Source organism: Haliaeetus albicilla, chromosome Z, assembly GCF_947461875.1.
Source record: "Haliaeetus albicilla chromosome Z, bHalAlb1.1, whole genome shotgun sequence".
Taxonomy (NCBI): domain Eukaryota; kingdom Metazoa; phylum Chordata; class Aves; order Accipitriformes; family Accipitridae; genus Haliaeetus; species Haliaeetus albicilla.
This window is the reverse complement of record NC_091516.1, coordinates 38,404,113-38,430,896: the sequence shown is the minus strand read 5'-3', so window position 1 is coordinate 38,430,896 and position 26,784 is coordinate 38,404,113. Positions and strand designations below refer to the sequence as shown.

The 26,784-nt window shown below is 36.0% G+C and overlaps 1 protein-coding gene across 1 annotated transcript in view; it reads left to right on the top strand.

The window, feature by feature from the left end:
* Positions 1-26,784, top strand: part of ADAMTS19 (ADAM metallopeptidase with thrombospondin type 1 motif 19) — a 149,916-nt gene that overhangs the window by 55,182 nt on the left and 67,950 nt on the right. The window contains exon 8 of the mRNA XM_069776630.1: positions 22,176-22,281. Within this exon, the coding sequence (XP_069632731.1) occupies positions 22,176-22,281 (106 nt within the window). The remainder of the gene's footprint in view (positions 1-22,175; positions 22,282-26,784) is intronic.

Sequence of the window (26,784 nt, the reverse complement as noted above, 5' to 3'; positions counted from 1 at the left end):
CTTCCTCTGGTTGATTGGCTGCAGCACTCTTTTATTTTTATTTTTTTTCCCCTGCTGTTCTGCTCATGTGCATGCTCGCCATCCCCAATCCTGCACGGAAGTGAGATCCTGTTGCTCCGCCACTGATTCTCACAGCTCTTCTGTAGCTTAAAGAGAGGTCTTAGACCTTGCTTTACTGTATGATCATTAGGGACATACTATGATTAAAACAGAGGGCTTGTCTAGGGGTGGAACAATATGAAGATGTTTATACACAAATTAAATTTACTTTAGCTAATGAAAAAAAAATGGTTTAGCTCTGTAATTGTCCAAGATTCTTCTCCCCCAGAAGACAACTGGTTTGGGGGATCACGGTATTTCTGTCTTCCAAACAGGTTTTGTTAGCTTAGTCAGAGGGAACTATCTTTTAAATTTGTGGTAATTTGGTGTGTTGTTCTTTTTCTTGTGCTGTAGACAGGTAAAATTATGAGTGTAGATGTCTCAATGAATTTCTGAAAAATTAAGAAATAATTCAGTTGTCAATTTTCATAAAATTAAGTCTGTACTAAAAGAATCAGCACGAAATGTAAACTAGGGGCTGGTAGATGCTGTATTGGTTTTGTGCATGCATTTTCTGGTATTATCATATTTCAGTAACTGAAAGGAGCAATGGTTCATAGGGAAACTTGTTAGTGGGTTATTGCACAAACCATGGTACCAGCAGGTGGAAATCAACAGATATTTTCTCACTCTCTTCAAGGATTAGGCTAACAAATAAACACAGGAAGACTATTTCTTGAAGCAAGTATATGTACATTTGAATTTCCCTTCCTTTGTCAACATTTCCACTGCAGCAATTAAGATTTTGAGTGTCTGAGACATACTTCTTTTAGATTACATCTGTTGTTTGTTGCTAGCTAATGTCTTCTGTGGAAACACTATAACAGAGAGTTCTTAGTGTGAAATGTTACAGGCACAGGCAGATTGTGAAATTAGGCTTGTCTTGTGTTGGCATCAGTTTGGAGCCTCATTAATCTGCAGGAAGTGAGGGAAGGGCTGTTTCTAAGGGAGGCCATGTCCTTTCTGGGACTGCCCTGCTTGGAGGCTGCTCACTGCCTTTGTTTAGCATCCCTCTGCCTGCTTTTCCAGTCTTTCCTTGTGCCAGCAAAATGACTCAGCAAGACTTAGCACAAACAAGCGGTTGTGTTTAGTGTTAATTGTGATTGTTTACTTAACTAGCTGTAAAATTTTGTTTGTAGCTTCCATGGAGCTCACTATTTGCATCTAAGCTGTAGGTTAGATTGATGGGTAGGTAGGTTCTAGCAGGGTTCTTGAGAGCTTCTGATGCCCTGGAAGTGTTCAGTGATGGATAATGTTGTTCTCACAGCAGTATCATCTCAAAATGGTTTTGAAAAGGTGTAGGAATGAACATAATTGGTACAGCTGGAAATACTGGCAGACTGAATGACCTGCACAAGATCAATGAATTAACAAGTGAGAGAATCACAAAGGGAACCCAGCATGTTCTTCCTTTCTGTTCACCCTATTTCATTGTCTGAATTTTTAGTGCCCTTTGACATGACTTTTAAGAAAATCTAACAAGTTGGCATGCTGTCATATCACTGTAAGTTGTAAAGCTCCAAGTAAATTTCTCCTTAAAGAACATGTAGAATTTGAAAATAATTTGGAGACAAGAAGTCTTCTATTCTACTATTTGAAAGCTGTTGCTTTAGTAATACTACCCTATAGTGGATATTAATTGCAGTTCCTGCTGGTAGTTGGTTTTTTTTCTAAGTCTTTATTGAAGATAGACCATTCCAGATGTCAGACACTAAGCGCCTGAATTCTTGTATTATCCCTTCTCTTATGGTATCTGATTCTTCAGGTAGTATCTTCTCTCATCCCTTGTCAAAAGTCCACAGGTGTACAACACGTGCTTTGTAAAATGTTGTGACCATAGTTGATGTTTTGAAAGATTTATGATAGCTAGTAAAATATCCTAGTAACACTGACTGCAACAAAATGGAAAAAAAAAAAAAAAAAGTAGTATTTCCAGATTCAGTTACTGTAAGCCTTTTACTGCACTCAGTTAAAAAAATATGCCTCTGTCAAAGGAAGGTCAGGAATTTTCTCGGCATGTATAGAGTTTCATTTGACCTAATATGTCAGAATTATGAATCATTTTGAAGACAGCTTTTGCCTAACATAGAGTGACCTCAGCTAATTGTTTCAATACTGTCTTCTTACTGCAGCAGGGTGAGGCTTCTTTTTTTTAACTGCATCTTCGGCTGACACTCCTATATTGTTCTGCACAAACCTGTTTCCTTTAAAGCTCATACCATTTGCTTATACTCTTAGTCCTGGTTGAAATTCCCAAGTAATAGGATGTTTCAGGAATAGTAAATGGAGCTTTTCTGATTCTTTATGAAAGACAGGGTTTCCAACATTTCACTAATCTCAAAGGAGTGTAAGTACAATGTTCTGGTTGTGATCTCCTGGACAGAAGGTAATTAAGTGCTGTTTTCAAACAATATTTTTTATCTTATGATATCACAAAAGAGCAGGGTTTCCTTAAAAAAAAATTAAAAATTATTATTTTTAAAACCTGATACTGTATCATTTGATCTGGTATTTTCAGCTACCATCTTCAGTTAAAACATCAGCTGTTAGAGCATTGTTTCCCAAAAACACCCTTCCATGTAAACTGTTTACTAGAAAGTGTTTTCTAATAAAATGCTGATATTGCAATCTCTAAACAGAGCTCCCTTAAAAACTCTCCTCAGATCGTTTTAGGGGGATGGTACAAATACAGTATATTATCAATTTCTAACTTTGGTAAAAGCTAGTGTTGCAAATATAAAAACAGTAGTGGAAAATTGAGGTGCCATCAGATCTTCATTCTGTTGCAAAGGTTCTAAATAGCATAGATACAAAACATGACTGGTAAGGAGTGAAACATCTACACAATAAAGACTACAAAACTAAACGAAGTGAAAGAACACGTCTTCCATCCAACTTAGCAAAATGCCAAAGATAGGTTTATTTAGTTTGCTTTTCTAATGTGAAAGGTGTAGATCTTTAATACTTGGACTTGGCCTTTTCCTCCAAAACTTGTCCCCAGGCATAAAGATTTAGTCCAGCCCCAGCCCTGTGCATTAAGAGATACAACAGGAACAGGGCATTGGGCAGGCTATCATTGTCCAGTGAAGGTTAATGCTGGAAATACTGAAGCTTAATGCTTAGGGCCTGTTACTGATGAAGAAGCAGCCAAAGAATTTGCACGGAACACGGGCAGGAGCACTGCAGAAGTAAACTTACAAAATTTGTTTCCCTGTGCTTCCTCATCTGTATCCATCTGGTGTCCCTCCTCTTATCCAGAAGATCGCCTGTTGTAGTCTTGTGTAGCTGCCCTTAGCCTAACTAGCTAGGGGAGCGGTAACAGTTTTCTGAGAAGCAGGGTGAATTCTTTTGTGCTGAGCTGTGTGCTGCTGTGGCTGAACTCCTGCGGGCACTTGATATTGCTAATTTAAAGCTAGTTCAAGTACCTTTGTGCTGCAGAACAGGAGCCCTTGTGACATAAGCCCTGTAGGCAGGGTTAGTCATCTGCCACTCTTAACACTTGGTGTGGCTAGACAGGACAGGATTACTGGACCCTGCACTGTGTTTCTCCAGAGGAAGGCAAAGAAGAGAAGAGGTGCTGCCACTGTGGTTTAAGTGGGCATAGTTGAGCATATCCCAGTCAAAAACCGGGATAAAGAAGCAAGAGGAAGTCACTCCCCTCTCTTCCAGGCTGTCCCCACTGTCAGAACTGGATCCTGCAGCATGTGTCTGTTTTTCTAGAAGATACTAACAAGATCCTCTGTTGTTTATATTCACTAGAAGGGTTTTTGTTCGCTTTTTCTCTTTTGTTGAGGCACAGTTGTGGAAGAAATGCACTTAAGGCAGTTACAAATCAATAGTGTATGTTGTTGGGTTGCTGACACTTGCGGAGCAAGGGAGATTTCTGATCAGTCAAGGCAAACAGGAATCCATCAGTCCTGAGGCCTGTCATTTACAGTATGTCCTAACTTTGACATGCATTTTTGCAAACAGGTTTCTCCACAAGACAGGTAAGGCTGAAAGTAGGAGGTGGGCCAGAATTACTTCTACAAAGGATGGAGTATATAATCTATGTATAGGTCCTGCCCTATATATAGCAGAGCGGGGGCAGGAGGGGAGCTGATAGTCCTGTCAGTCTTGCAGAGGGAAATGAAGGAGGCATGCTTAGAGAATGAAATCAGTGGAGGTTAGAAAGTTTAGTTTTGTAAGGTGTGTGCACACGTCTGTGTTTTGGAACGTTTTAGCATTGCACAAAGTCAGGTTGGATATTGGTGACAAGTGTTATGTTGTAAGTAAAGAAATACTATTTGAGGTTGCCATTTTAAAATTCTGTTGACTGAAGTCACCCATGCCTGGAGATGTACACCTAGCCCTCTAGCTGACCACTGTGACCAGCATTTTTTTCTGATATTCATCACTACTGTAATTAAATTTGTTTCTTTTGTGTGAATATTACTGTCCTGGGTGCCAGGGGAATTTAGAGTGGGAGCAGGAGCAGTTGGATGGACAGACTGGATGAGGAGAATCAACCACAGGAAGTTTCTCCCAGTGAAGACATAGCTGCAGTCTGTTAAACTTCCTACGTCAAAAATGTTCTCCAACTTATCTCCAAGCTTGCTGCTACACAAAATTTGCAAAACCGGCAAGAGCATTGTAAGCTTTGAGTTTTTGCCCTGTGGGTTGGTTTACCCCAAAATACAAAAACTGGCCTGAACAGAAGATACTCTAAACATATCCTGTGTAAAGGAAAGATAATTTTTGTCAGTAAGATAGCTGACATTCAGAGAACTGAATTCAGTTCACCATTTAATCTGCAAAAGACTTCTATGGAGATTTCCAGTGTGTAACCTAATCTAAGCCATTCATATAACTTTTACAATACGTACAATTTTGCATTCATACAACATTCTCTTTTACAGCAAGGTCATGATAATAAATTCACTGACCTGTATATAAAGGAACACCTCGTACAGTGAGAGCAGGAGCATCTTTTAAGTGCTTTTGTGAAAAAGCTAGCCATAGAGATCTCACTCAATTTCACTTAATGAACTTTTGTTTTTGTTAAAAATACGGTATCTCAGCTGTGTATCCAGTAGCTGCAAATGCCTGAGTGACTACAATGTTCACATGTGGCTTCTGAACATTGATTTCTCCTGTGACATTGCTAGGATGTTTCATTTAGTATAATTTGAACTATGTAGAAGTGTAGAAATGCGAAAGTTCCCTAGAAAGTGATATCCATATAATACCTTTAATACACAAGATTTTTTTTAAGTCATCAGGGAAATTTTGACTTCTACAATCTGCAGAATAAAATTTGCTTTTGCTGGTGAGTTACATGTCTGTAAGTACAGCAAAGCAGAACCTAATTAGATGTGAATGCCAATAAATGTAAAAAGCCAAACAAAAATAAATAAATAGAATTTAGTCTACCTCATGTGCCATAAAACATAAAATGAGTTATGCATTCATGGTGCAGTTTCTCAGGAAAGCAGAAGAGCATAGGACTACCATACACATGCTCAGTCATCAAATCCAGACGTCTGCTATTGGAAGCCTCAACTTTATTCCTCTTCTAGATATATTAAATTCAGGTTTAAAAATTATTAAGATTCTTGATTCCAACTTAAGATGCAGTCCCATCTGACCTTGCCTCTTATTTTACTGAGTTGGACTAAATGGCAACACTCCAGTGAGACCAGAGAGCTAGTTCTTCATGCCAAGACAGCTGAACCTTTGTTTTCAAGCTGTGTTGTAACTCAGACACAAAATAACTGGGTTACAACACATTAGATTGTTTTATTTTCCAGTGTATTATTATGAGTGTTTAAAGCTTAATTAATCTCAACAGTAGTAGGGTAACACAGAATAAATCTCTCTGAATGGACTCTTGATGGCAATTCCATAATCATTGAGCTTACTTTTAATTACTAACCACCTACCATACTTAAAAACCAAGTCTTTTCTTCCTTAAACAATTGATCAAGAACTTACTGCTTCAGGCAATTCCTTCCTTTATTTTATTTTATTTTACTTTGAAGTAGTTAGCCAATGCATTTAGAGAGCTGAAAGTGAAGGAAAAAAAATCTTTTCTGTTTTGTTTTTCAGATTATACTAACAGAAGTCACTTACCGCTTTCATACTAAGTATGTGTTAACAATCTGTCTTAGGAAACAGTAGGGCCTTTGAATGTGTTTAGGAAGACTGGAAGCTTAATTTTCATGTTAATATGCCGTTTCAGAAGTTTACAATGCAATCTGTGAGTAAATTTTAGATAGAGCTGAGAAAATCTATGACACCTGTATTGAACTTCCATTAGCCTGTGGATGTTCTGGTTCAAGGAATAAAGATTTTTGAGAATAAAACAGTCTGCCATGTTACTCATTTGATGTACAGGATAATTTTGTGTATTTGTTGATAGTGTTGGTATTTATGGTTGTCTTTAATATTATTTATTTGTATAATAGTTACAAGTTAAAAATAAATATAGGATAATTATGATAGTATTAAAGGTGCAATCATTCCTCAGTTACTAAAGAAATCAACTTTTTCAGATACTGTGGTTATGTTGAAATATCTCTGAGGTTAGCAATTTTTTTTTTTCTTACATTATAATAATAACTATTACATCCATGCAGACCTGTGTCTAATTCTTGTGTCTAATACATTCAGTTGTGCTCTTTCTCATTTAGGTGACATGCTGTGATTGTTCTTAACGTATGTTTAGATCCCTGCAGAGTCAACTACATGCTCAACTGCTGAATTTAGTTCTTGACCTCAGTAAGTGGTCCTGTAATATGCCACAATACCATGCATAGTTCTTTGTTTTTTCATGTGTAACCATATCCCTTCTGTGAAAATGTAATATAACTTTGTCATTTTCTACAGTTTATACTACTTCATCTCTAGGTAAATTTTAGTATTTATTTTGTATTGTTTTCTGTATTTAGTCTCTACTTACCTGAGGTATTTAAAATTCTGCCTTAAAGGGATTTAAGAAGTAGGGAGACTTGCTATATGTAAAGAATTTTAACATTACACTGAATAGCATTTAGAATATTTGTGCTTCGATCTGGAACTTCAGTTTCTTTCATAGGCAAAACTGTCTGTCAGAAAAAGGCACTCCCAAGTAAGGACAGAAGAACCTGTAATATTATACAGTGCATATTTGCTTTGTGTTAAAGAAAACAAAAGGAAATTGCAAGCTAATTATCACAACAATTTGTGTTTGTCTTGTGAATAGTGTGTCCTTTCTAACTTCATGTATAAATCTTTCAGCTATGTGTGCCAGATTCAAAAGTGAAAGATCAGTGAAACATCAGAGCAATACTGCCATGGTACACAAGAGATGCTCATGTCAAGGCTAGGGAAGGGTGGTGAGACACAAAGCAGAGGACAAAAGTGGGTGTGGTTTAACTAAGCTAAAGTCTCTGCTGGCAAAAACTCATTTACCGGAAGAAAATTTACAGTTTTAGCTAATCAGACTGCAAGAGATAAACGAATGAGTGATTTAGTGACCCTCTCACTGCATTGAACAGTGACTTATGTGACTTATTTTATTCACCCAAAGTGCTGAAAAACTGAATCAGACCCAAGCAGCTGTTAGCACTTAAAAATATCTTTCATTGTCTCCTGGATTTTACAGCTTCAGTACTTATCTTTTATAGGTTGTTTTTATGTGAAAAATATTTAGATGAAGTCTTGTGTACATTCATAATAAAATTGTGCGGGTTGGCAACTGCAAGTAATTGTGCGTTGATAATCAGTTACTCTATATACTATAATACTGATATATAATCTGTATTAGTCTGTATAAAGAATCGCTCTTCATTTCACATATCAAGAATACAATTAAATTTTAAAAATGAAAAATAAAATTTAGTGCCAAGCATTACAAATTAAAGACAACCAAAATATATGGCTGTAAAGTAAGGTATACCTGTTCTCTAGCTAGCCAGGCATTTCTCTAATATTAGTCTTGTGTTTAGCTCTTAGTAGATGTGCTAGTGTAGAGTATTTTTATCCCTTCCAAAGAAATGTTTGCAAAGTTATATTTGAATAGTCAACCTTGTATAGTTTTTTGCACTGAAAAATTCCACTGGTTTTTATTGCAAGTTTTTTTCAAAGTAAGAGAGACCAGGTAGCTCCTCGTGACTAGTGCATCAGTTTCTGTGTCCCGTAGCTATATAATGGAAAACAACTATCAGCATAATGGAATTAGATAGACCATGTAGTGAATGCATATTTTTCTCTGGATTTTGAAGAATGGGATGGGTAGGCAGTGATACATGGGTTCTTTAACTGAGGAGGAAACAAAAGGAGCTCCGTATTTGCGGACAGAACTGCAGATGATCCATACTACTGCAGCTGTTGTCAAAATACAAGGAAAACTGCTCCACAGATACAAGCATGAAGGAACAGAGGGTCAGGGCCTTCATTTAAATGCTTTTGGGCAGATTTTCTGTTTGAGGCAGATTTTCTGTTTGAAGCCATCTCATAGGTCTCTTTTGTGAAACTTAAATGGCAACACGTTCTTTTGTATTTCTGTTTTGAGTCCGTACTGAAGGTTTTACATTCTCAGGATGATGGTACCCTACCCTGAATAAAACATGAGTTTCTCATCAAGTAAGTTATTGTTAACTCAGATTGCTTAAGCAGGGACTAGTCAGCGTCTAGTGCTGCACATGTGAGATACAGGAGCCTCCTCTAGTTCTCAATTACCTTGCATCTTGCAGACTTTGCAAAGGGAGTTTGGGTAATGGATTCCCTGGAAGAAGAAAGACCTTCTCAGCCTTTTCATTTTGCTTTCATAGAGTTCAAATTTCCTGAGGACCACCCCAACAAACTCAAAGAATTTTTGAGTTGGAAACAGTTTGCAAGAACATTGAGATATGGTCTTGAAGAAGCTCAGCAGTTGCAGGTACAAGTTCAGCCACTGATCAGTTACCACTGACTCTGACTTAGACAGGATAACCACTTTCATCACATGTGCTAATACAGCACAAAACAATATATACTTATTTACACTAATGAAGATGGAATACAGGATGGATATCTGGAGATAACAGTAGTAATTTTAAATCAAATAATTTTAGCTGAAAAGAGGCATGATGGAAGATAGCTTTGCCTTTGTTCTCATTTATCAGAAAGATAATAGTGAAGCTAGCCATCCACATCTAGACAGTGTTTTCTATATAAAGAAACAGTTAGCTATTTAATTTACTTTTCTGGAAGGTATGCTACTGGTGTCTGCTATAAGCAGTCCCACCATCAGTCATTTTCTTATAGTGCATCTCTTTCCTAGTGAGACAAAGTATAATTTCTTCACATGAAAAACTTAAAGGTCACTAACTTCAAAACTTTGGCCATAGAGTAATAGATTATTCTAAAAAACAACAAACAAACAAAAAGCAGACTAATACTTCTTTCAATCCCCTTAGCTGCTCCTTGTCTCACACAAAAAAGAATGAAGATTACATCGTGCTTTAAAAAAAGGAAAAAGAAATCTGACTATTTTCTTTAAGTGGGGTCTCAACAACAGTAAAATAATCACTTTCATATCAATTTTAGCTTGATTATCTCATGAAAACATGAGCAGTGTTTTACAGAAATCACACAGATTGCAGAAAATTATGAAATGTATTACTGTGCTGAAGCACTGTTTGTCAAGGAACAATTTTATGTTTCTACCACACTGTCATTTCCATAGCATGGGTATAATAAAATAAATTAGAAAAGAAAGCAGGGCAGTCTGGTTTTCCTTATATTTTGTTGTAGAAGTAAAACTAGGCCTAAAAAAATGTGTGTTAGAGTGAAAAAGACATGGTCTCATGAGTGATTTTACATGGGTTTGTTGCACAGAGGATGGTACCAAGACAAGGGGAAGAAGGCATCAGAAATTAAATGATAGGAAAATCAGCTTAATAAGGTATAAAGACTGGAATCTTTGTAAGACCAGGAGAAGCATGGGTGATATATTATGATTAGATCAAATTGGTAAGGAGAGGTGTTACATGAGGCTTGGAAGCATATTCAGAAAAAAAAAAATGATTTGATGGAATGAGACAAGAGGTGAATTCGAAGGCATTACAATGTGCATAGATGTACAGAACACGGGGGACAACTTTAGCAGCTGCGCATTTTATGAGTGTGAGAGTTGAAACCCAAATGTCAGGAAGGCAAGAAGAGAGATAAGCACCTGGGTGAATATTTTCACCATTTGGATGGAGTGACATAATTCTTAATTACCTCTAGTATGTATGTTACTCTGTGATGCTAATATATTTTGACCAAAGTGTACAGAGTTGTAGGCTTACAGTATTTTAAAACATCTTAAAGTGAACACACACTTCACAGCAGTAGAAGCAGTTCTGACAACTAATTGGACCATCTTATGTTGCAGGATAAGATCTATTCATCACATTTCTTATGGGGAGAGTCAGATTTTCTCAGAAGCAGAATAAGAGACAAGAGACTGTTTTAAAAATGTAGCACTTGCATTAAAATAGGAGTGCAATAAGTATTTTCTGCTTTTTTTGACAAATGACAGAAAACATTTAATCATCTTGAAATGACATATATGCGCAAGTTTTAAGGTCAGCACAATTTTTTTAAAGTTATGGAAATTATGTAAAATTTCCATTTAGCAAGCAGAGAATACTTCAAAACTGATCTTGAAAACTAGGGGAACTTTTAAAGTATGTATACTGGATGTAGCTCCCCTGGCAGTCTAAAGCCTACCCTTACATCAGCATTTTCATAAACATGCTGTTCTGTGCACTGTGCTTTCCTGTTTCCTTGGGCTAGTGCCTTTGACATTAAATGATGAAGATGTTTTTAATATATTTTAAAATAAAATGTTGGGGTTTTTTAATGTATTCCAGACATTTAAAGTATTTTTAAATCAACCAAGCCTTTTTGTACTTTATTTTTATAAAAGTATGTTTAAAATAGTGTTCACATTAAAAAAAAAAAAAGTAATTTGAACAATTGGCAATGGCAAGAAAGTATACAATAGCAACGCTGTAACAAATTATTAGAAAAGGTCATCGTCATAAAATGAGGTCAATTTGTGTTTCTTAATGCTAGTAAGTATTCAAATTACAATTTCTTGTACTACTCTGGTATCCTTGGCAAACTAAAATTTCACTTGCCTTTTTGGCAAAGGTACCTCCCTTTGAATTCAGTCTAGAGTCTGTGATTCTTACTTTTCCCTTTAAAGTCACATTGTAGCAGAAGCCTCAGTTTGCAAGTCTCTAAAAAGTTTTGCACAAAGTTTTTATATAGGGCTGGAAAATTAACTTGCTCCTCTCTTTCTGTGAAAGATAACTTTTAAAATACTTGTCACAGTAAATCTATGCCATTTATTCCTTACAGATTTTTGAATGGACAAATACCAGATATGAATCATCCAATATTCTTCAGGCTGTTGAATCATCTAAGATATTTGTTCCTGTATACCAGGTGTTTAATTTCTCAAAAACTGTTCTAGAAGGAAATACATAGGCCTGATAATAATTTTCCCCCAATACCCATTTCTACAATGGAACATTTATTTTTCAACGCATCTGAAGAGTAATTTTTCTCTTTAAAGAACTTCACAGAGAATTTCCCACTTTCAAGAATGCCTCCACCTCTCAGGCTTTTGTGTAGCACTATTAAATACAGATAGCCACTTCATATCCCAGATGTTCATAGTGGTCTTACTTGCTTCCTGACAGGTTCAAGAGCTACCATATGCTCTGACATGAGGTTAGTTTCCAGCAACTGAACAGAACTTGACTCAAACTGAAAACAATAGGGGAAAAAATGTATTTTAGAAAAGGCTAATTCTGTATGGATACTGTATAGATCAGTATTACTTTTGCTTCCATCCTTTGAAAGAATATCCTCTGTGAGGAGCAGTGAAATGCAGGAGTATCAGAATCCAGTACTCTCTGACCAGGCTCTATTAGATATTCCACATCAGGAGGGTTTAATGTTTAAAACAAAGTTACTTATTTGAAGATATTTGATATTACATGGGATTTTGATTTAGCAGGGTAAAATAATGATAAAATAATGATAAAATAATGCACTGAAATCACAGTGCAAACACAGTATAGCCATTGCAATATACAGTTGGGTTGCAGTACAAATCTGATTCCCATTACTGACCTTTATTTGCTTACTGTCATGATGCTGGGTCTCCCCAGGGTGCTGGGAAGGAAAATGTGAGTTAAAGTCAGCTCAAGCCCATTACTCTGTTCAAAGTTCATTTTGTCAGTTGTTCAGTTTTTATACTCTCTGTTGGGCTGAGAGACATATGCACTTACCCCTTACTGGGCTGGCTAACTCAAGAAGCCATTCACACTCTTTTGATTAACTCAGGCAAAAACATTTACACAAGCAGTTAATCCACTGAACTGATACAGGCACTTATCTAAAACAAACCCTTCAGTCCCTTTGGTGTTGAGATAAATTCAGCTTTCTTTGCAACAGCTGTGGTCAGTCACTCCCTACATTCTTCCCTTAGCTTCTTAAGCACATCACCCTTGCCCATCTAATCTGACCCATCTTCTATTTTAGGGGTTTATTGACCAGACACAAAAAGGTAATTTTTTTTTTTTTTTCCAAATAAGTTTATTTAAGTAAAACAAGTTTGGAAAAGAATAATGAAAGATGGACTAAATAAGGATAAAAAGAACGGAAAAAAAAGAAAAATACATATGTATGTACACAGAAAGGTAGAGACAATTAGTCAAAGGAATAGATAGAGCCTTCATACCATGTGCACACATACCATCTTGTAACACTTTATACAACTGTAGTTGCTATTCTGGAGTAGTGGTGTATCTGGTCACAGAGGTAAATAATTAAAAGAAAAATGTATGGTTGAGTTTACATATTTTCTAGTCTTTGTGATGATCCATTAATAGCAGTCTTTCCTTAGCTTCTAGGTTAGGATTCATTCTATCAAAGAAAAGTAGAATTCAAGCTCTGCTTTTCTCCATCTAGCACAATGTTTTAAAAGATGTTTTATCGTAATGGTCTTTTTTATGCTGTGTATGTATATAAGAAAGTAATGGACAATGACAAAAACTTTTCTTTGTAAAGAGTAAATTCTCATTCCTGTTTCAGTACAGCTAATGCCAAGATCAGAAGTGCCGTATGCTTAGATATCATGAGGACTGGAAATGGCTAGTTCACACAGCTTTCCCTGTTCATTTTTGCCCCAGCAAAAAATATGATCCCCAGAAGGGGCTGGTAGAGAAAGCTACAAATACAACCTGAAAGGCTGCAAAACAACATTGTCACATTGCCCACCTGTAAAGCAAATGTAATTGTAGAACAAGTTGGAAAACACAGAAAGCAAGTTTGAGTTGTTAAAAATACTTCCTGTGGTGTACCACAGTGTTCACTGTCATCATCTCCCCATCTTGTCTGTAGAGTAACAAGGGTTTTGTCAACATACAGAAACAGAGTGTTGTGGTAGGAGATGGGCACCAACTCTTAATCTGAGGCATGTGATACTCATTCGAAGTAAACTGTGTATCTGTTATGTCTCTCCAATGCATCAGTGAAAAGCATATCCTCAAGATTAATTTATTTATGCATGTATTTGGTGAAAGCTGTTCTGAAGTGGCTGGTGCTCAGTTTGAAACCTGTTTCTGGCTTTTTAAGTAACAAGCTTCCACTTTGCTTTGGAAAGCCCCATTCAGTTTTGTTGCCAAAGCAGTGAGGTGTCTCCTTTTAAAAGTCACATCTTAGTTGATTGTATACAGCAGAGTTCCATGAAGCTTTCATAAGGCTCTCTTATAAGTTACCCACGTAATTTAGGGACTGAAAGTCCTTATTGTATAAGTCCTAAAAATAGACTTTTCTACTTCTGTCCAAAAGTTAAACTTATAAATGTGGATCAAGTTTATTAATACTCTTCTATGCTATGTAAAACAAACATCTGGAAGAATTGTTTATGCAAATCATGCCATGAGGAAGTTAGAGTAATGGATCAAACTAGTTCAATTTCTTAGAAGAAGATTGAGTTATTGCTTAGAAAGGTAACATTTTATTTTTCTTTCGTATTAATAGTATGAGAAAATATGAAGGGAAGAAAATCTTTGTTGCATCTTACTCCATATGCTATGATTTTTCAAATTGTCTTCTGAACAGAATGACTTAGGCCCTCTTCAACATCAAGTATACACAATCTAACAAAGTTTTTTCTGTTGCTAGATTACAGGTGCAAAAGAAAGTCAAATGTGGAGGAAAGGAAATTGTGACTCTTTCCTTTTTCAATTTATAGCTTTTTTCTTTTCATTTTCCAGCATGCAGTTTTCTTTTGCACCTTTGTCTTTTCCTGTTCACGCATATTTTTATGGACAGGTTTTCCACTTGAAGATGTTGCCTTTACAAAAAAAAAAAAGGGGACAATGAAAAGGTTTTTAAAGTGTACTGGCTGTACTTAGTGGCCATATTGCAGTGTATTGTTGCTTTAAATTTTTTCCATTAAATTTTTAAGAAATTTTTTTCATATGTTGCTTAAAAGTTAAAAAACAAGACATGGGAATTATTTGTCAGCTTTTGCATTAGAAGGAGGAGTCCTTGAGTTTGAGCTGCTTTGCTTCATAAAGTATTTTGAATAGTGGTGGCCTGAGTATACTTTCTTATGGTTTGAAGCATTCTGGATAGTTCAGTATAAAGCTGACGAGAAGAATTGTAGATGAACATCATGATAGTGAAAAGGCAGTGAAAGAGCAGGTGAAGTTAAGTATTTCCAAATATAAAGTAATGCATATTAAGAAAAAAAAAAAAAAGAGTCTTTAGCTTATATGTGTGAAACCATGGGCTTTGCTACCTCTCAGAAAAGAGATTGGAGAATGATAGTGGACAGTTCTCTGAAAATGCCAGCTCACTGATCAGCTGAGTAAAGTGACTGTTAGGATTGACTAGGAAAGAATAGAGAACCATAGAAAAATCATAATGCTGGTCTTTTATTAAACCATGGTACACATGGCCTTTTGACTATAATGACTTTTGTCAGAAAGTTTGTAGTAGAACAAGGTAAGGGATGCAGATGTTAGTTGTACCCAATTACACTCTGGAGCCATTTGCCATTACGTGTTATGGACCCAAACTCTGAAGCAGGTTAAGAAGGAATACCCAAATTCAAAGAATACATGCTTTGGTGGCTGTTAAATATGGCAGTATGGATGCAGCCTTTACCTCAGGGGATCCCTACACCACTTGTCAGCAAAGGCCAGGAGCGGACAGTGGGGAAGATTCACCTACTGTCCCATCTGTGTATTCATCTTGAGAGAAGTGTTTTCCATGTGGGCTTTGTTTTAGAAGAAAATTAGTATCATCCAGCAGTTCTGCCATTCCATCCCTGTAATAACATAGACATCTGTGGACTGTTCATAAGGTGCAAAAACTAAGACCCTAAAACTGTACAATCACACATTCAGAATTTGTTCATGTAGGTATGGCATACATTGATATGCCCTCCCTGGGTTTAGACCTTTTCCCCACTCTAAGGATTAAAGTGCAGCAGTTTGTTTAAAGGGAGAAAAGTAAGCTTAATAGTCTATTCTGAAACATAAAATCGCACACTTATTGATATATTCTTTTTCTGGAAGCATTAGTTTTTCTAAGATGTACATAAATCATAAACTAGCAAAACAGGTGAATAAAATTTGAGTTATGTTTGTGTAAAATGCAGCTGAAGTTGACAGGTTTATCCCATTATTTTTTCTAACGTCTTGCATCAGTGTGTATGTGCATTTGTATATATATGCATACGCATAGGTATAGTTATCATCACTGTGAATATCTCTCACTTTAAAAAGAAAAAAAAAATATTTCTAGACTTTTCTGTTTGCATGTAGGATTCCTGTTAGTTAACTGTGTTGTTTTGATTGCTGCCATGTTTAAGGACTACTGATTCACTGACAAGGCTTTTTTTTCCTGGAAATTGTCAGTCTCTGGGACTCTATTCAGAGCAGCTTGTACTAACTAGACTTTAAAGTGTCAGCTATGTGGAAAGCTTTTTTCTCCTGCTTATGAAGAAAAGCATCTGGGCTGCTAAGTGAAATAATTTGTTAGATTAGTATTCAAGTCCAGTTAAGTACTATAATTTATGCTCACAGGCCCATTGATTTGCTGGGTCAGATATAAAATACTTATGTTTGAATCAAAAGCCAGATGTACATGGGCATTAAGTTATGTTTCTATTGCAACGTTTGTGCATCATCAATAATTCAAACTAAAGTCATGCTATCAGGAGTGTATCACTGCATGGCACCTTCTGAAGGCTAAAGTTGGTTTTTTTGAGAGTTTGTGATTCAAATTGTCATGAGTTTTTCTGCATGTTTTCTATCCATTTCAAGCTTACCTGTATTTCATCAGTGTTTTATATTATTGTTTATAAAGCTTGGTGTAGAAACTTTAGGAGAAAATTCCAATCATAAATACTAGTTTTATTCATAGTACATGCTTTAGCAATATCCATTGTATGTATACTAATTAAATAAAAATAGATCCATCATTCATTAAGTTCATGAATAGCTTCAATATTGTTGAAATTATATCTAATGTGCATTCAACAGTAATAGTGTGCTTCATTATTTTACCTATATGACAGTAGGGAATGCAGTAGGCACGGTGAATGTGTTGTGGTTTACTGTTTTTCATCATGGTCAAATTTGGCAATTTTTACTGATGGATAGATAGTACAACAAGTAGCATACTATCAATAGATTCCTGAGAATATAATATCCTCCCTCATTAAAAAATGCTTTAAAATGGAAATGCTTTTTTTTTTTTTTTTTAACTGTCCTGTACAAACGTATGCTCTTTTCAGTTCTTTCAGCTTGTGTTTTCAAGTGTTGGAACATATGTATTTAGTTTTTATGGAACTTTGACTTCATATGGACTGGAAATTCAGGTAGACTCTGCTCTTGATCAGTAGTAGAAAGAATATCTGGGTGATGCCCTATCCCTTTTCATCAAAGAATCATTATGGGAACTTTTTTCTGTATTTGTGATAGTCATTACTGCCTTATAATCTAGGAAAAAAAATCTGTTGGGCAGAACATTACTGTTCCCAAAACAGAAGAGCTGTGAAATAGCTCAGGAATGTGTAGAGGTGATATCCAGGTGATATCAATGTATTAAACTGGTGGTATGTGGAAGGGTTTCTTTCTCTTCTAACAGCATTGAAAATTAGCAAGTAGATTTTGGAGCAAATATGAGGGAAGGGATTCAGAATAAGCACATAGCTAATGGCTTGACAAACTAGGTTTGAATGTGTTGTGAAACTGAGGAAGTTTAGAGGAAAAGAAATTCAGATGTCCTAAATCAGTAATCTGTGTGATTAAGCCGTTCAGAATATTAACTCTATTTTGTTGGATCACTGTAAAGGGAAAAAATAATAACCATTCTCTAGCCTTTTAGAATGCAATATTACAAATGCAGACATATTGAAGCCATACTTGCATGGTGTATGGTCACTGTAAGAAAGAGCAATGTTTGTATGTTTGACTGCATATTTCTTAATCTGATTTTGGTTTTGTTACGTGGAGTTTTTGTTCCTGTGGGCAATGCTGACAGTAGCCTTTTATTATAGGTAGTGGATTTATGTTATGGGCAGCAAGCCATGAATAAGTGGATAAAGCTCACAAATTTGTTTGGATGCTTTAGTTGTGTTGTGGTTTAACACCAGCCAGCAACTAAGCACCATGCAGCCTCTTGCTCACTCTTCCCCCCTCCCAGTGGGATAGGGAGGAGAATTGGGAAAAAAGTAAAACTCGTGGGTTGAGATAAGAACAGTTTAATAACTAAAATAAAATATAATATAATAATAATAATAACAATAATAATAATTTAAATATAGCAACAGTAGTAACAATGGTAATGAAAAGGAATATAACAAACCCAGAGGAATTAGACCCAAAAAAAAGACAAGTGATGCACAATGCAGTTGCTCACCACCCACTGGCCGATGCCCGAGCAGCAATCCCACCCTTCTGGCCAACTCCCCCAGTTTATATACTGAGCATGACGCCCTATGGTACGGAATATCCCTTTGGCTAGTTCGGGTCAGCTGTCCTGGCTGTGCTCCCTCCCGGCTTCTTGTGCACCTGCTTGCTGGCAGAGCATGGCAAACTGAAAAACCCTTAACTTAGGGTAAGTGCTACTCAGCAACAACTAAAATAGGAGTGTGTTATCAACACTATTCTCACACTAAATCCAAAACACTGTACCAGTATTAAGAAGAACTGTATCCCAGCCGAAACCAGGACAAGTTGGTAATGTGTTTTGTGTAACATCCTGAGCCGAACCACGGCTTTTCAACAGAGAAGTTGTAAATGTCTGCCTACTTTGAAAGAATAAATAGTTTGATGATTTGATGAGGATGTTCATTAAGAAACCAGAAAATTTTAAAGAAAATTTATCATATTGTGTAGAATGAAATACTCATCTCTATAGGTAGCAGTAATGGTAGTAGTAATAAACCACTGCTATTACTTTGGCAAAAGTTCTACTTTTCTGAAGCAGCATGTATTTCATTTGGGTATTTACCTGTTTGATAAGAAAATGTAGTCTCTTATGTGGTTCTTGTAGGGCACAATGGTAAAGCTTTACTCTCTTAATTGATATCGCATGTATTTTCTTCTGAATTAACTTAAGAAATACTTATGTACACAGTGAAGTAATTTGAATAATTTACATTTGGCATGTATTCATTCAGTGTTTTTTTGTTTCAAAACACAGCTTTCTTTATAGATGAATAACAGGATCTTAAATTGTCAATGAAAGGATGTTACTCCTTTCTAGCCAACACTTTTCAGATACTAAGTGTTTTAATTTGAAGCTGTGTGTTGAGACCATGGAGTTCACTAGGAATACCTTAGTCATAACAAGGGAGCAATTGTTCATTGTTTTTTTTTTTTCTTGTGGATTTAACCTTGGAGCAGTTCCAGCTGTGTTAATAAGCCACAGGAAGCTGCGGTGAACATACATGTATTTAAAGAAGAAATTCCTTCTCTTACCTAATGCAGAGAAAACTAAGCAAGAGCAGCTGCTTACTGAAGTCAGTTTCTTTTTCTCTACATGTGAAATTAATAACCAAGGACAAGACATGAAACTAGTTCACGGCTAGTAGTTGGCTGATTTATATCCAGTAGCTGCTGTTGGATATGGCTTTCACATACGAGGTTGACTTTGTTTAATAGGGGAAAAGTCGTAAAGCATTAATTGCATTTGATGCACTTGGACATTTCTGGAGTCAGAAATCTAATTTAATCTAAATGAAATGCAGGTATTATGTTTTGTATGTTACACTTATAAAGGTCAAACATAATCAATTCCCTTCAAGGAGTGCCAAGTATAAAAACATTATTGGTGAGATATATATATATATATATTGAGTATCGTTGAAAATGCCTACTATTGCTGACTGCTTCTTCTGCAGAATAGGTATGAAACTTGCAATGTGCGTAGTTCTTTGGGAATAAACTGGGAGGCAAGAAGGATAGTAGACAGCAGCTGATAGTACTCATGTTGTTGTATGGAAAGATACTGCTAATGTACATGAACCTGCCATTTTAGAGGCCAAAAGAAGGTTAGGGGGCTTCTTTTCCCTGCAGAAAACTAGAGAGCATCAGACAGTTTTCAGCTTAGTACTCAACATCAACAGGCAGAGGGAGGTTTGGTAATTCTCTTTCTGTAGATCCCAGCAAGTAAGTGTTATCCAACTGAAGATAGCCCTCATCAGTAAGTGTCATGGTTTAACCCCAGCCAGCAACTAAGCAGCACACAGCCGCTCATTCCCTCCCCTCCCAGTGGAATGGGGGGAAAGAATCAGGAGGGTAAAAGTGAGAAAACTCGTGGGTTGAGATAAAAACAGTTTACTAATTGATGATGATGATTAGTAGTAGTAGTAATGAAAAAAGAAAATAGCAAAGAGAAAGAATTAAACCCCAAGAAAGACAAGTGATGCAAATGACAACAATTGCTCACCACCAACTGATGCCCAGCCAGTCCCCAAGCAGCAGCCCCCCTGTCAACCTCCTCCCTAGTTTTATTGCTGAGCATGACGTCATATGGTCTGGAATATCTCTGTGGTCAGTTGGGGTCAGCTGTCCCAGCTGTGTCCCTTCCCAACTTCTTGTGCACCCCCACCCTACTTGCTGGTGGGATGGGGTGAGAGGCAGAACAGTCCTTGACTGTGTGTAAGCACTGCTCAGCAGTAAAATAAAACATCCCTGTGTTATCAACACTGTTTTCAGCACAAACCCAAAGCATAGCCCCATACTAGCTACTATGAAGAAAATTAACTCTACCCCAGCCAAAACCAGCAGAATAAGGAAGGTATTTCTGAACATTTTGCATTTAATAATAGGGATGCCGACAATACTTTAAAATGCAGTACTGGATTTTGTCTATGGCAAAAGTAATTTTTCTATTTTGTTTTAGCACTTTGTAAATTCATTGGTATTGGCCGAAGTCAGGGCCCTGATGTCTGCTTCTTCTGGTACTAGCTCTGGTACTCTAACTTCTTCTGGTTACTAGCTCTACAACTTAGTGCCTACAGTATTAAAAGCAGCTCTGTCTTTATCAGTTCAGTTATCAAAACTTGAAAGTGCATGTAATTGTGGAACTACAAGGCATAAAATGGTTTTAGAAATATTTTTCTTTTTATTTCAGCCACTGGAGCATAACATTCAAAATAAAGCATTACATTTCAGAGTGTTTCTTACTTCTCTTATTTTCAATAGAGTTAATATAAATGATACCTACATTTAGCCTGAGGTGTCATTTGAAGGACTTCAGTTTTTTTGCTTTGAACATGTTTTGCCTTTTATGTATCCCAAATTACTTTTACCTCTGCTCCATTTTTTTCTCCTTCTTTGGAAAGAAATAGTAAAAGTTGAAATACTCAGTGTTATTCAAATCTAATTTGTGATTTTTTTGTTCAGTCCTGAACAACGTTTTTTGTCATGAGCTCTGTGTCCAAAAACTTCCAGCCAGCTCTGTTGAGAGCAACACAGCCAGACTAGTGATGGGGTTACTACTTGAATTTCATGTTTTGGATGAGGCATTGTGCTCACAGACTGACAAATACTTGGATTGTAAGAAGAATGACTTTTATCTTGTTAACTTAGAATGATAATTATGACTAAATTTCAAACACTGTCAAACATTTCAAACTTGACCTTTAGATGCAAACATCCAGCAACCATGTTGATCCAGAGGGCACCATTCCATTGAAAGGATGTTCCTGGGAAGAAGGCCAAACACTTGAAACAGTGCTTAGATTGCTTACTCTGAAATTTCAAATGAGTGACGACAATAGGTTCCCACTAAATGTATTTGTGGTCTGAAAAAAAATGCCGTTACACAAATTAAGCTGTATGTTCCTCAAGCTTTTACAATTACAGACATTCTACTTTTTAGAAGCTGAATTTGAACTCAAAAGCCTACCATTCAGGCTTCTATTTTTTGAAAACTTCGGTATTGTGTAGTAGAGGCATCATAGCCTCTACAATGAATGTGTTTGTAAGGCTGCAGTCTCCTACAAATTCTTCTAGTTCTGTGACACCTGACTCTTTTACACATTTTTAAAATCATTAACATGCTGAACACTGTATCAGTACTTAACAGTGATAATGTAGGGGCACAGCTCTGTGCTTTGCGTTCTGTTCTTTTGAGTCTGTCAGAGGAAATACCTGTTCGGATTTGTGCCCTATTGTTGTAGACTTCTATTTTCATTTACAGTAGTATTGATATTCATATGTGTTCTATCACATCTCAGTAAGGTACCTAGCAACGCTTTTAAAGAATACATTTTCTGCACATTCCAGTCTATGTAATCAGGTAATATTACTATCAGGTCCTACTACCACTGGTTGCCATTTCTCTGCTACCTTTTATCCAATTTTGTGCTAAAACCAGTCTTTCTGGCTTATGAGTAAATAAACCTTTGTCAGCTATCCGTTTATATATTTGGATGGGTCTGACCACAATAAGGTTTCAAATCTGTTTGGTGTCAATAATGCCATAGTACATACAGTTAGTAATAACAAAAAATAATTGAATGTGCTTGTGTTTCCTAGGTATAGCATATCTAAGTGGAATGTGCAGTGAAAAACGAAAATGTATCATTGCAGAGGACAATGGTCTGAATCTCGCTTTTACCATTGCCCATGAAATGGGTCACAAGTAAGTATGTGGATAACAAACCCTAGTATTTGTTTGCATCTAATATTACTATGATTTGATTAATTTGATTGTGTACTTCAGTTTTTCCTCTTTCATTTTAGGAAGGCTTTTAAATTTGATGAAAAATTTGGAAAGCAATGTTTTTGTTATTAATAATAATAGTGACATGTATTGATAGTATGTAAATTAAGAAAATGTTTACAACTTGGAATAATACAGAAGTCTTTATAGCTACACAATAACTATGTTAGCTGGAAGGACTGACATTGTCTAGAGGAAAAGCAGGTGCCCCAAGATGTCTTTTTATTTTGGGACTTGTGGTATTGTGTATCAGATCCAGCTCTGACTATTTTTGCCAATAAGCATTTTAATGAGATCATGAGTTGGAAACAACAGAGAGGGATGTTTTGTTAAATCCTTTTGATCTCTGAACATTGAGTTAGGTGTCTTAGGACAAGCACTTTGCATTAAAAGTGATTTGGTTTGAATTTGGTCAAAACTGTCTGAGAATGGAGGTTGTAGCATCTGATATTGAAACATGCAGTTGATTACAAGAAAGATTTGGAACTTAAAATATTTCTGTTTAAAATTTGTCCTGGATGCAAAATAAACAAATTCAGGGCAATTATATAACTTGGAGGAAAAGGGTGACATAAGTATTAGATGCTGCATGAAATTGATCTTTTCTGTTTTGGGGTTTTTTTGAGTTTTCATAACTGCAGAAAGCAACTCTGGGTTAATATAAGCCAGACTGTTTGAGTGAGTTATGATAAAGGAAAGACTTCAAAAGAAAAATTTGTTTGTGTTTTGTAGCCACGTACTGTCCTTTTTCTTTTTTTCACTGTAGTGTTTGCTAATATTGGAAGGGGGGATGGGTAGAGGAAAACTCATTTTCTGTACACCTGTTCTTATGACAGTAAACCAAGGTAAGGGGAAAGAAACAATAACTGAGTATGATCTGCTGATAAATTCACTGATGGAGTATATTAGAAAATTGTTTGAGGCAGGTATGATAATACCAGATAATTCAGAGAAATATAAGTACTGCTTTATGCCCTGCACAATAAAAATATGTTTAGAGAATAAAAAGCTTGGCGGTGGAATTACTGGATTTGAAAAAAAGAGGCATCTTGATCAAAAAGAAATGTAACACCTTATGCTTCCTGAGAAATGTTGATATACAAACTCCTAAATGCGGAAAACATGAAGCGGGTATAAAATTATTGCAAAGGTATGGGTGATGTGTTGTTTCTGCACTAGCAAATTTGAGAATGTGGGATACTGATCTTACAAAGATGTTTTTGTCTTGCAGCAGCCAAGGCAGACCTATCTTTGACATTCTAAGGGGTGCTGGATGCCAAACAGTATCCAGAACAAGTCACACAGGAAGCTCACTGTTGCTGCTTAGCAGTTCATCCAAGACTGCTGCACAGGCCAGGCTCTATAACCCTTGTCGCATTTGGTGGTCAACTTGAAATATTTTCATGGGTTTGCATTGCTGTGGGGCTGAGGAAGAGAAAGGATTTAGCATGATCTTCTTACAGGGACATAAAAACTAAATTGCTGATACATGAATCCTGGGAAAAAATGTTAAAGGCTACACTATGAAGTTTCAGAACTTTCAAATCCCTCCATATTAATTCAAATAAATTTGGAAAAACAAATCACAATGATATCCCAGCCATCATATTCTCACAGGAATAATGGCATTTGGCTGTCCTTAGACACAATACCTCTGCAGGTACTGTAATAGACAATTAAAAACAATCGAAATAAAGAATAAACCAAATCTGGTTTCATAGTAAAGGGTGGGATGTTGTTTGAACGACACATTTCTTCAACAAATTCAACCTCATGAAGGCTAGTAACAAGCCGCACAGAAATCAGGAAGACTACCACAAAAGTGAAAGAATAGGTAGCCAGGGATATATGAACAGCTGCCGCCAAAAATAATAAAAAAGGGGCAGCCTCCACTGCAAAACATGCAGAGGCATTCAGCTTGATGCCTACTTCATTACGGAACGAGAGTCCTTAACAGTTGCAATCTGAAGTAGAGTGGTCTTGCACAAAAGCGAGTAAGGTGATATTTCAGAGACATTTGTTTTCTTTGCATGACTGTCTCTGTCTGCCAGCCTAGCCCTGGCAATTGCAAAGAAGCACACTAGAAGTAGTTGACCCTTTGCGGAGAGACAATATAAAAATATTTGAAGACAAACATTTGAATGAAGGTCCTATTGAAAAAGACCTCAAGACATTCAAATGTAACTAGAGTATCTATCACAGAGATTTGTCTTGCTCATTCTTAACTGTCTCAGAAATGGAGATTAAATGATCAGCATCTAGACCAGTCATAAATCTTCTCCTCTTTCTACAAATCATGTATTGTAGAAAATTTTCACTAACTTTCTGAATCTTGAAGTCACTTAACTATTATGTTCCTTTTTTCTCTAATATCTTTAACCATTCTAGTTGTGCTTGTTGTTGTTGTCCTATTCAGCAGCATAGGAGAAACAAAAACTTCCTCAAAGACTTCACCTCTCAAAGTGCAAAGAAAAAACCCTTACTTTTTTGTCTTCTGTACAACAAATAATATACTTGTCCAAAAATTATCATTCAAATAGACTCCAAATGTATACAATATAGACTCTGTTGATTTTTGTTCATCAACCTGAGAACATAAACAAATACATTCACAATTGCTGTTGTTTTGATGAGTGTAAAAGTACCTTTGAAAAAGATAACTGTTTGCTTTTGGAGGGCTTGTTTTTGTACACCAAACTCCATGCTGTTATCTATATATTTGAAATTCATTTGTCTCTGGTAAAATCATGATCATTTGCAAACTCAGAACAATTTTGCAGACCTCTAATGTCACTGACATAATTTGCATAATTACAGATTTAGGGGACTTTGGAGGGGATGGGGTATACCATCTGCACTGAAATCTATGTTTGCTTGCACAGGAACACAGTTGAAGAATTACAGTCAATTGTACTGAATACTTCTAATAACATGGATGTTTATTAAGTGTTGTGTTGTCATTCTATTAGTTTTTCCAATTAAAACAGAAATATTCTTAATGAAATACAATGGCAAACTAAACCTTACTTTGCAATATGAAGTGTCTTTGTTCTAGCCATGTATACCTGAAAGCAAATGATCTTTTAAGGACATTGAGAATTAATGTTTAAGTCAACAACTGATTTTTGAGCTCCATCTTGAAATATTAGGAGCCAGTCTGTGTAATCAGAGATTAAAAGCTGCAACACATTAATGGATTTGGGTTTAATAATCAAATCTTATTTATTAAAGTAAATTTAATGAGCAATTAGGTAATTATATAATGAAGTCACATTACAGAATAAAAGCTAACAACAATGAATTAAAAGACATTGTCTCCATGTGGAGAACAGAGGGAAGAAGAGAAAGACTGCCATTGTTTTGCTTATCAAGTAACACTTATGTCATCATTTTACTTAAATGATTCCTGTCTGTGGGATAGGACTCCTTAAGTATGCAGAAATAAAGGATAGATGTAAACTGCAGTATTTCAAAATTAACAATTACTGTGTGCTCTAAGTGTAATTTAAAAGTTGTTTTAAGTAGTTGAAAGAGATACTGGTGGAATTTCTCAGAATCAATTTTATATACATCCGCATTCTTTTTCTGGTAAGCATTTTGTGAAATATGAAATATACCTATTTTTAAAATTCAGGGTATTCTATCCAGTATTTTGTAGTTCCAAACAGGAAGTCTGTGGAATTTTTCAAGCACCTACTTAATAACTCAAAAGCAAACAACATATATTTTTTTGTGACAATATTAAACAATTGTATGAAATCCAGTGGAACTTGAAGAGAATTTTAAATGGGAGAGTAGGAAATGCTAATGGAGTGTGAGTTATTCCATGCATTTTTTTTACCACAGTCCAAAATATGATTAACAGAACACAATAAAATCAACAGGATTAATAAAAGCAACTGTCAACCAATCTTTGTGAATGAGTTACTAATGTGGAATGGGGAATCTCATTAAAGTAGCTGAAAAAAAGAGCTGTCTTGGTATTTTTAAGGTTTAAGTAGAATTTTACAATTTAATTTGTGTTTAACAAGGAACAAGATTAGCACATGGAAAGCAAAGGTATTAATTAGGTTTGACAGAAGACCTCCTTACATCTCAAATATTTATCATCTAATCACAAGTATAGTGAGAAACTTCAGGAGCAGTAGTGGTCACTTCCACTGATGAAACTGTGCACAGTAGGATTCGTATTAGTAAGGATTACTAAATTAAGGCATTTGACACGTGGCATTTTGACTCAAATGCTAAATCAAAGTATTCATTTTAACATTTATTTTGATCCCTTATCATTCAGCTGTGAGAGAAAGAATGGAGCCTTACTTGATACCTGGGTGGATATGCATACAGATTACCCGCTGTTTACATTTTAGTGACTTTTCTATCTTGAGAAAGAAGCATGGAGAGGTTTTACAGGATAGTAGT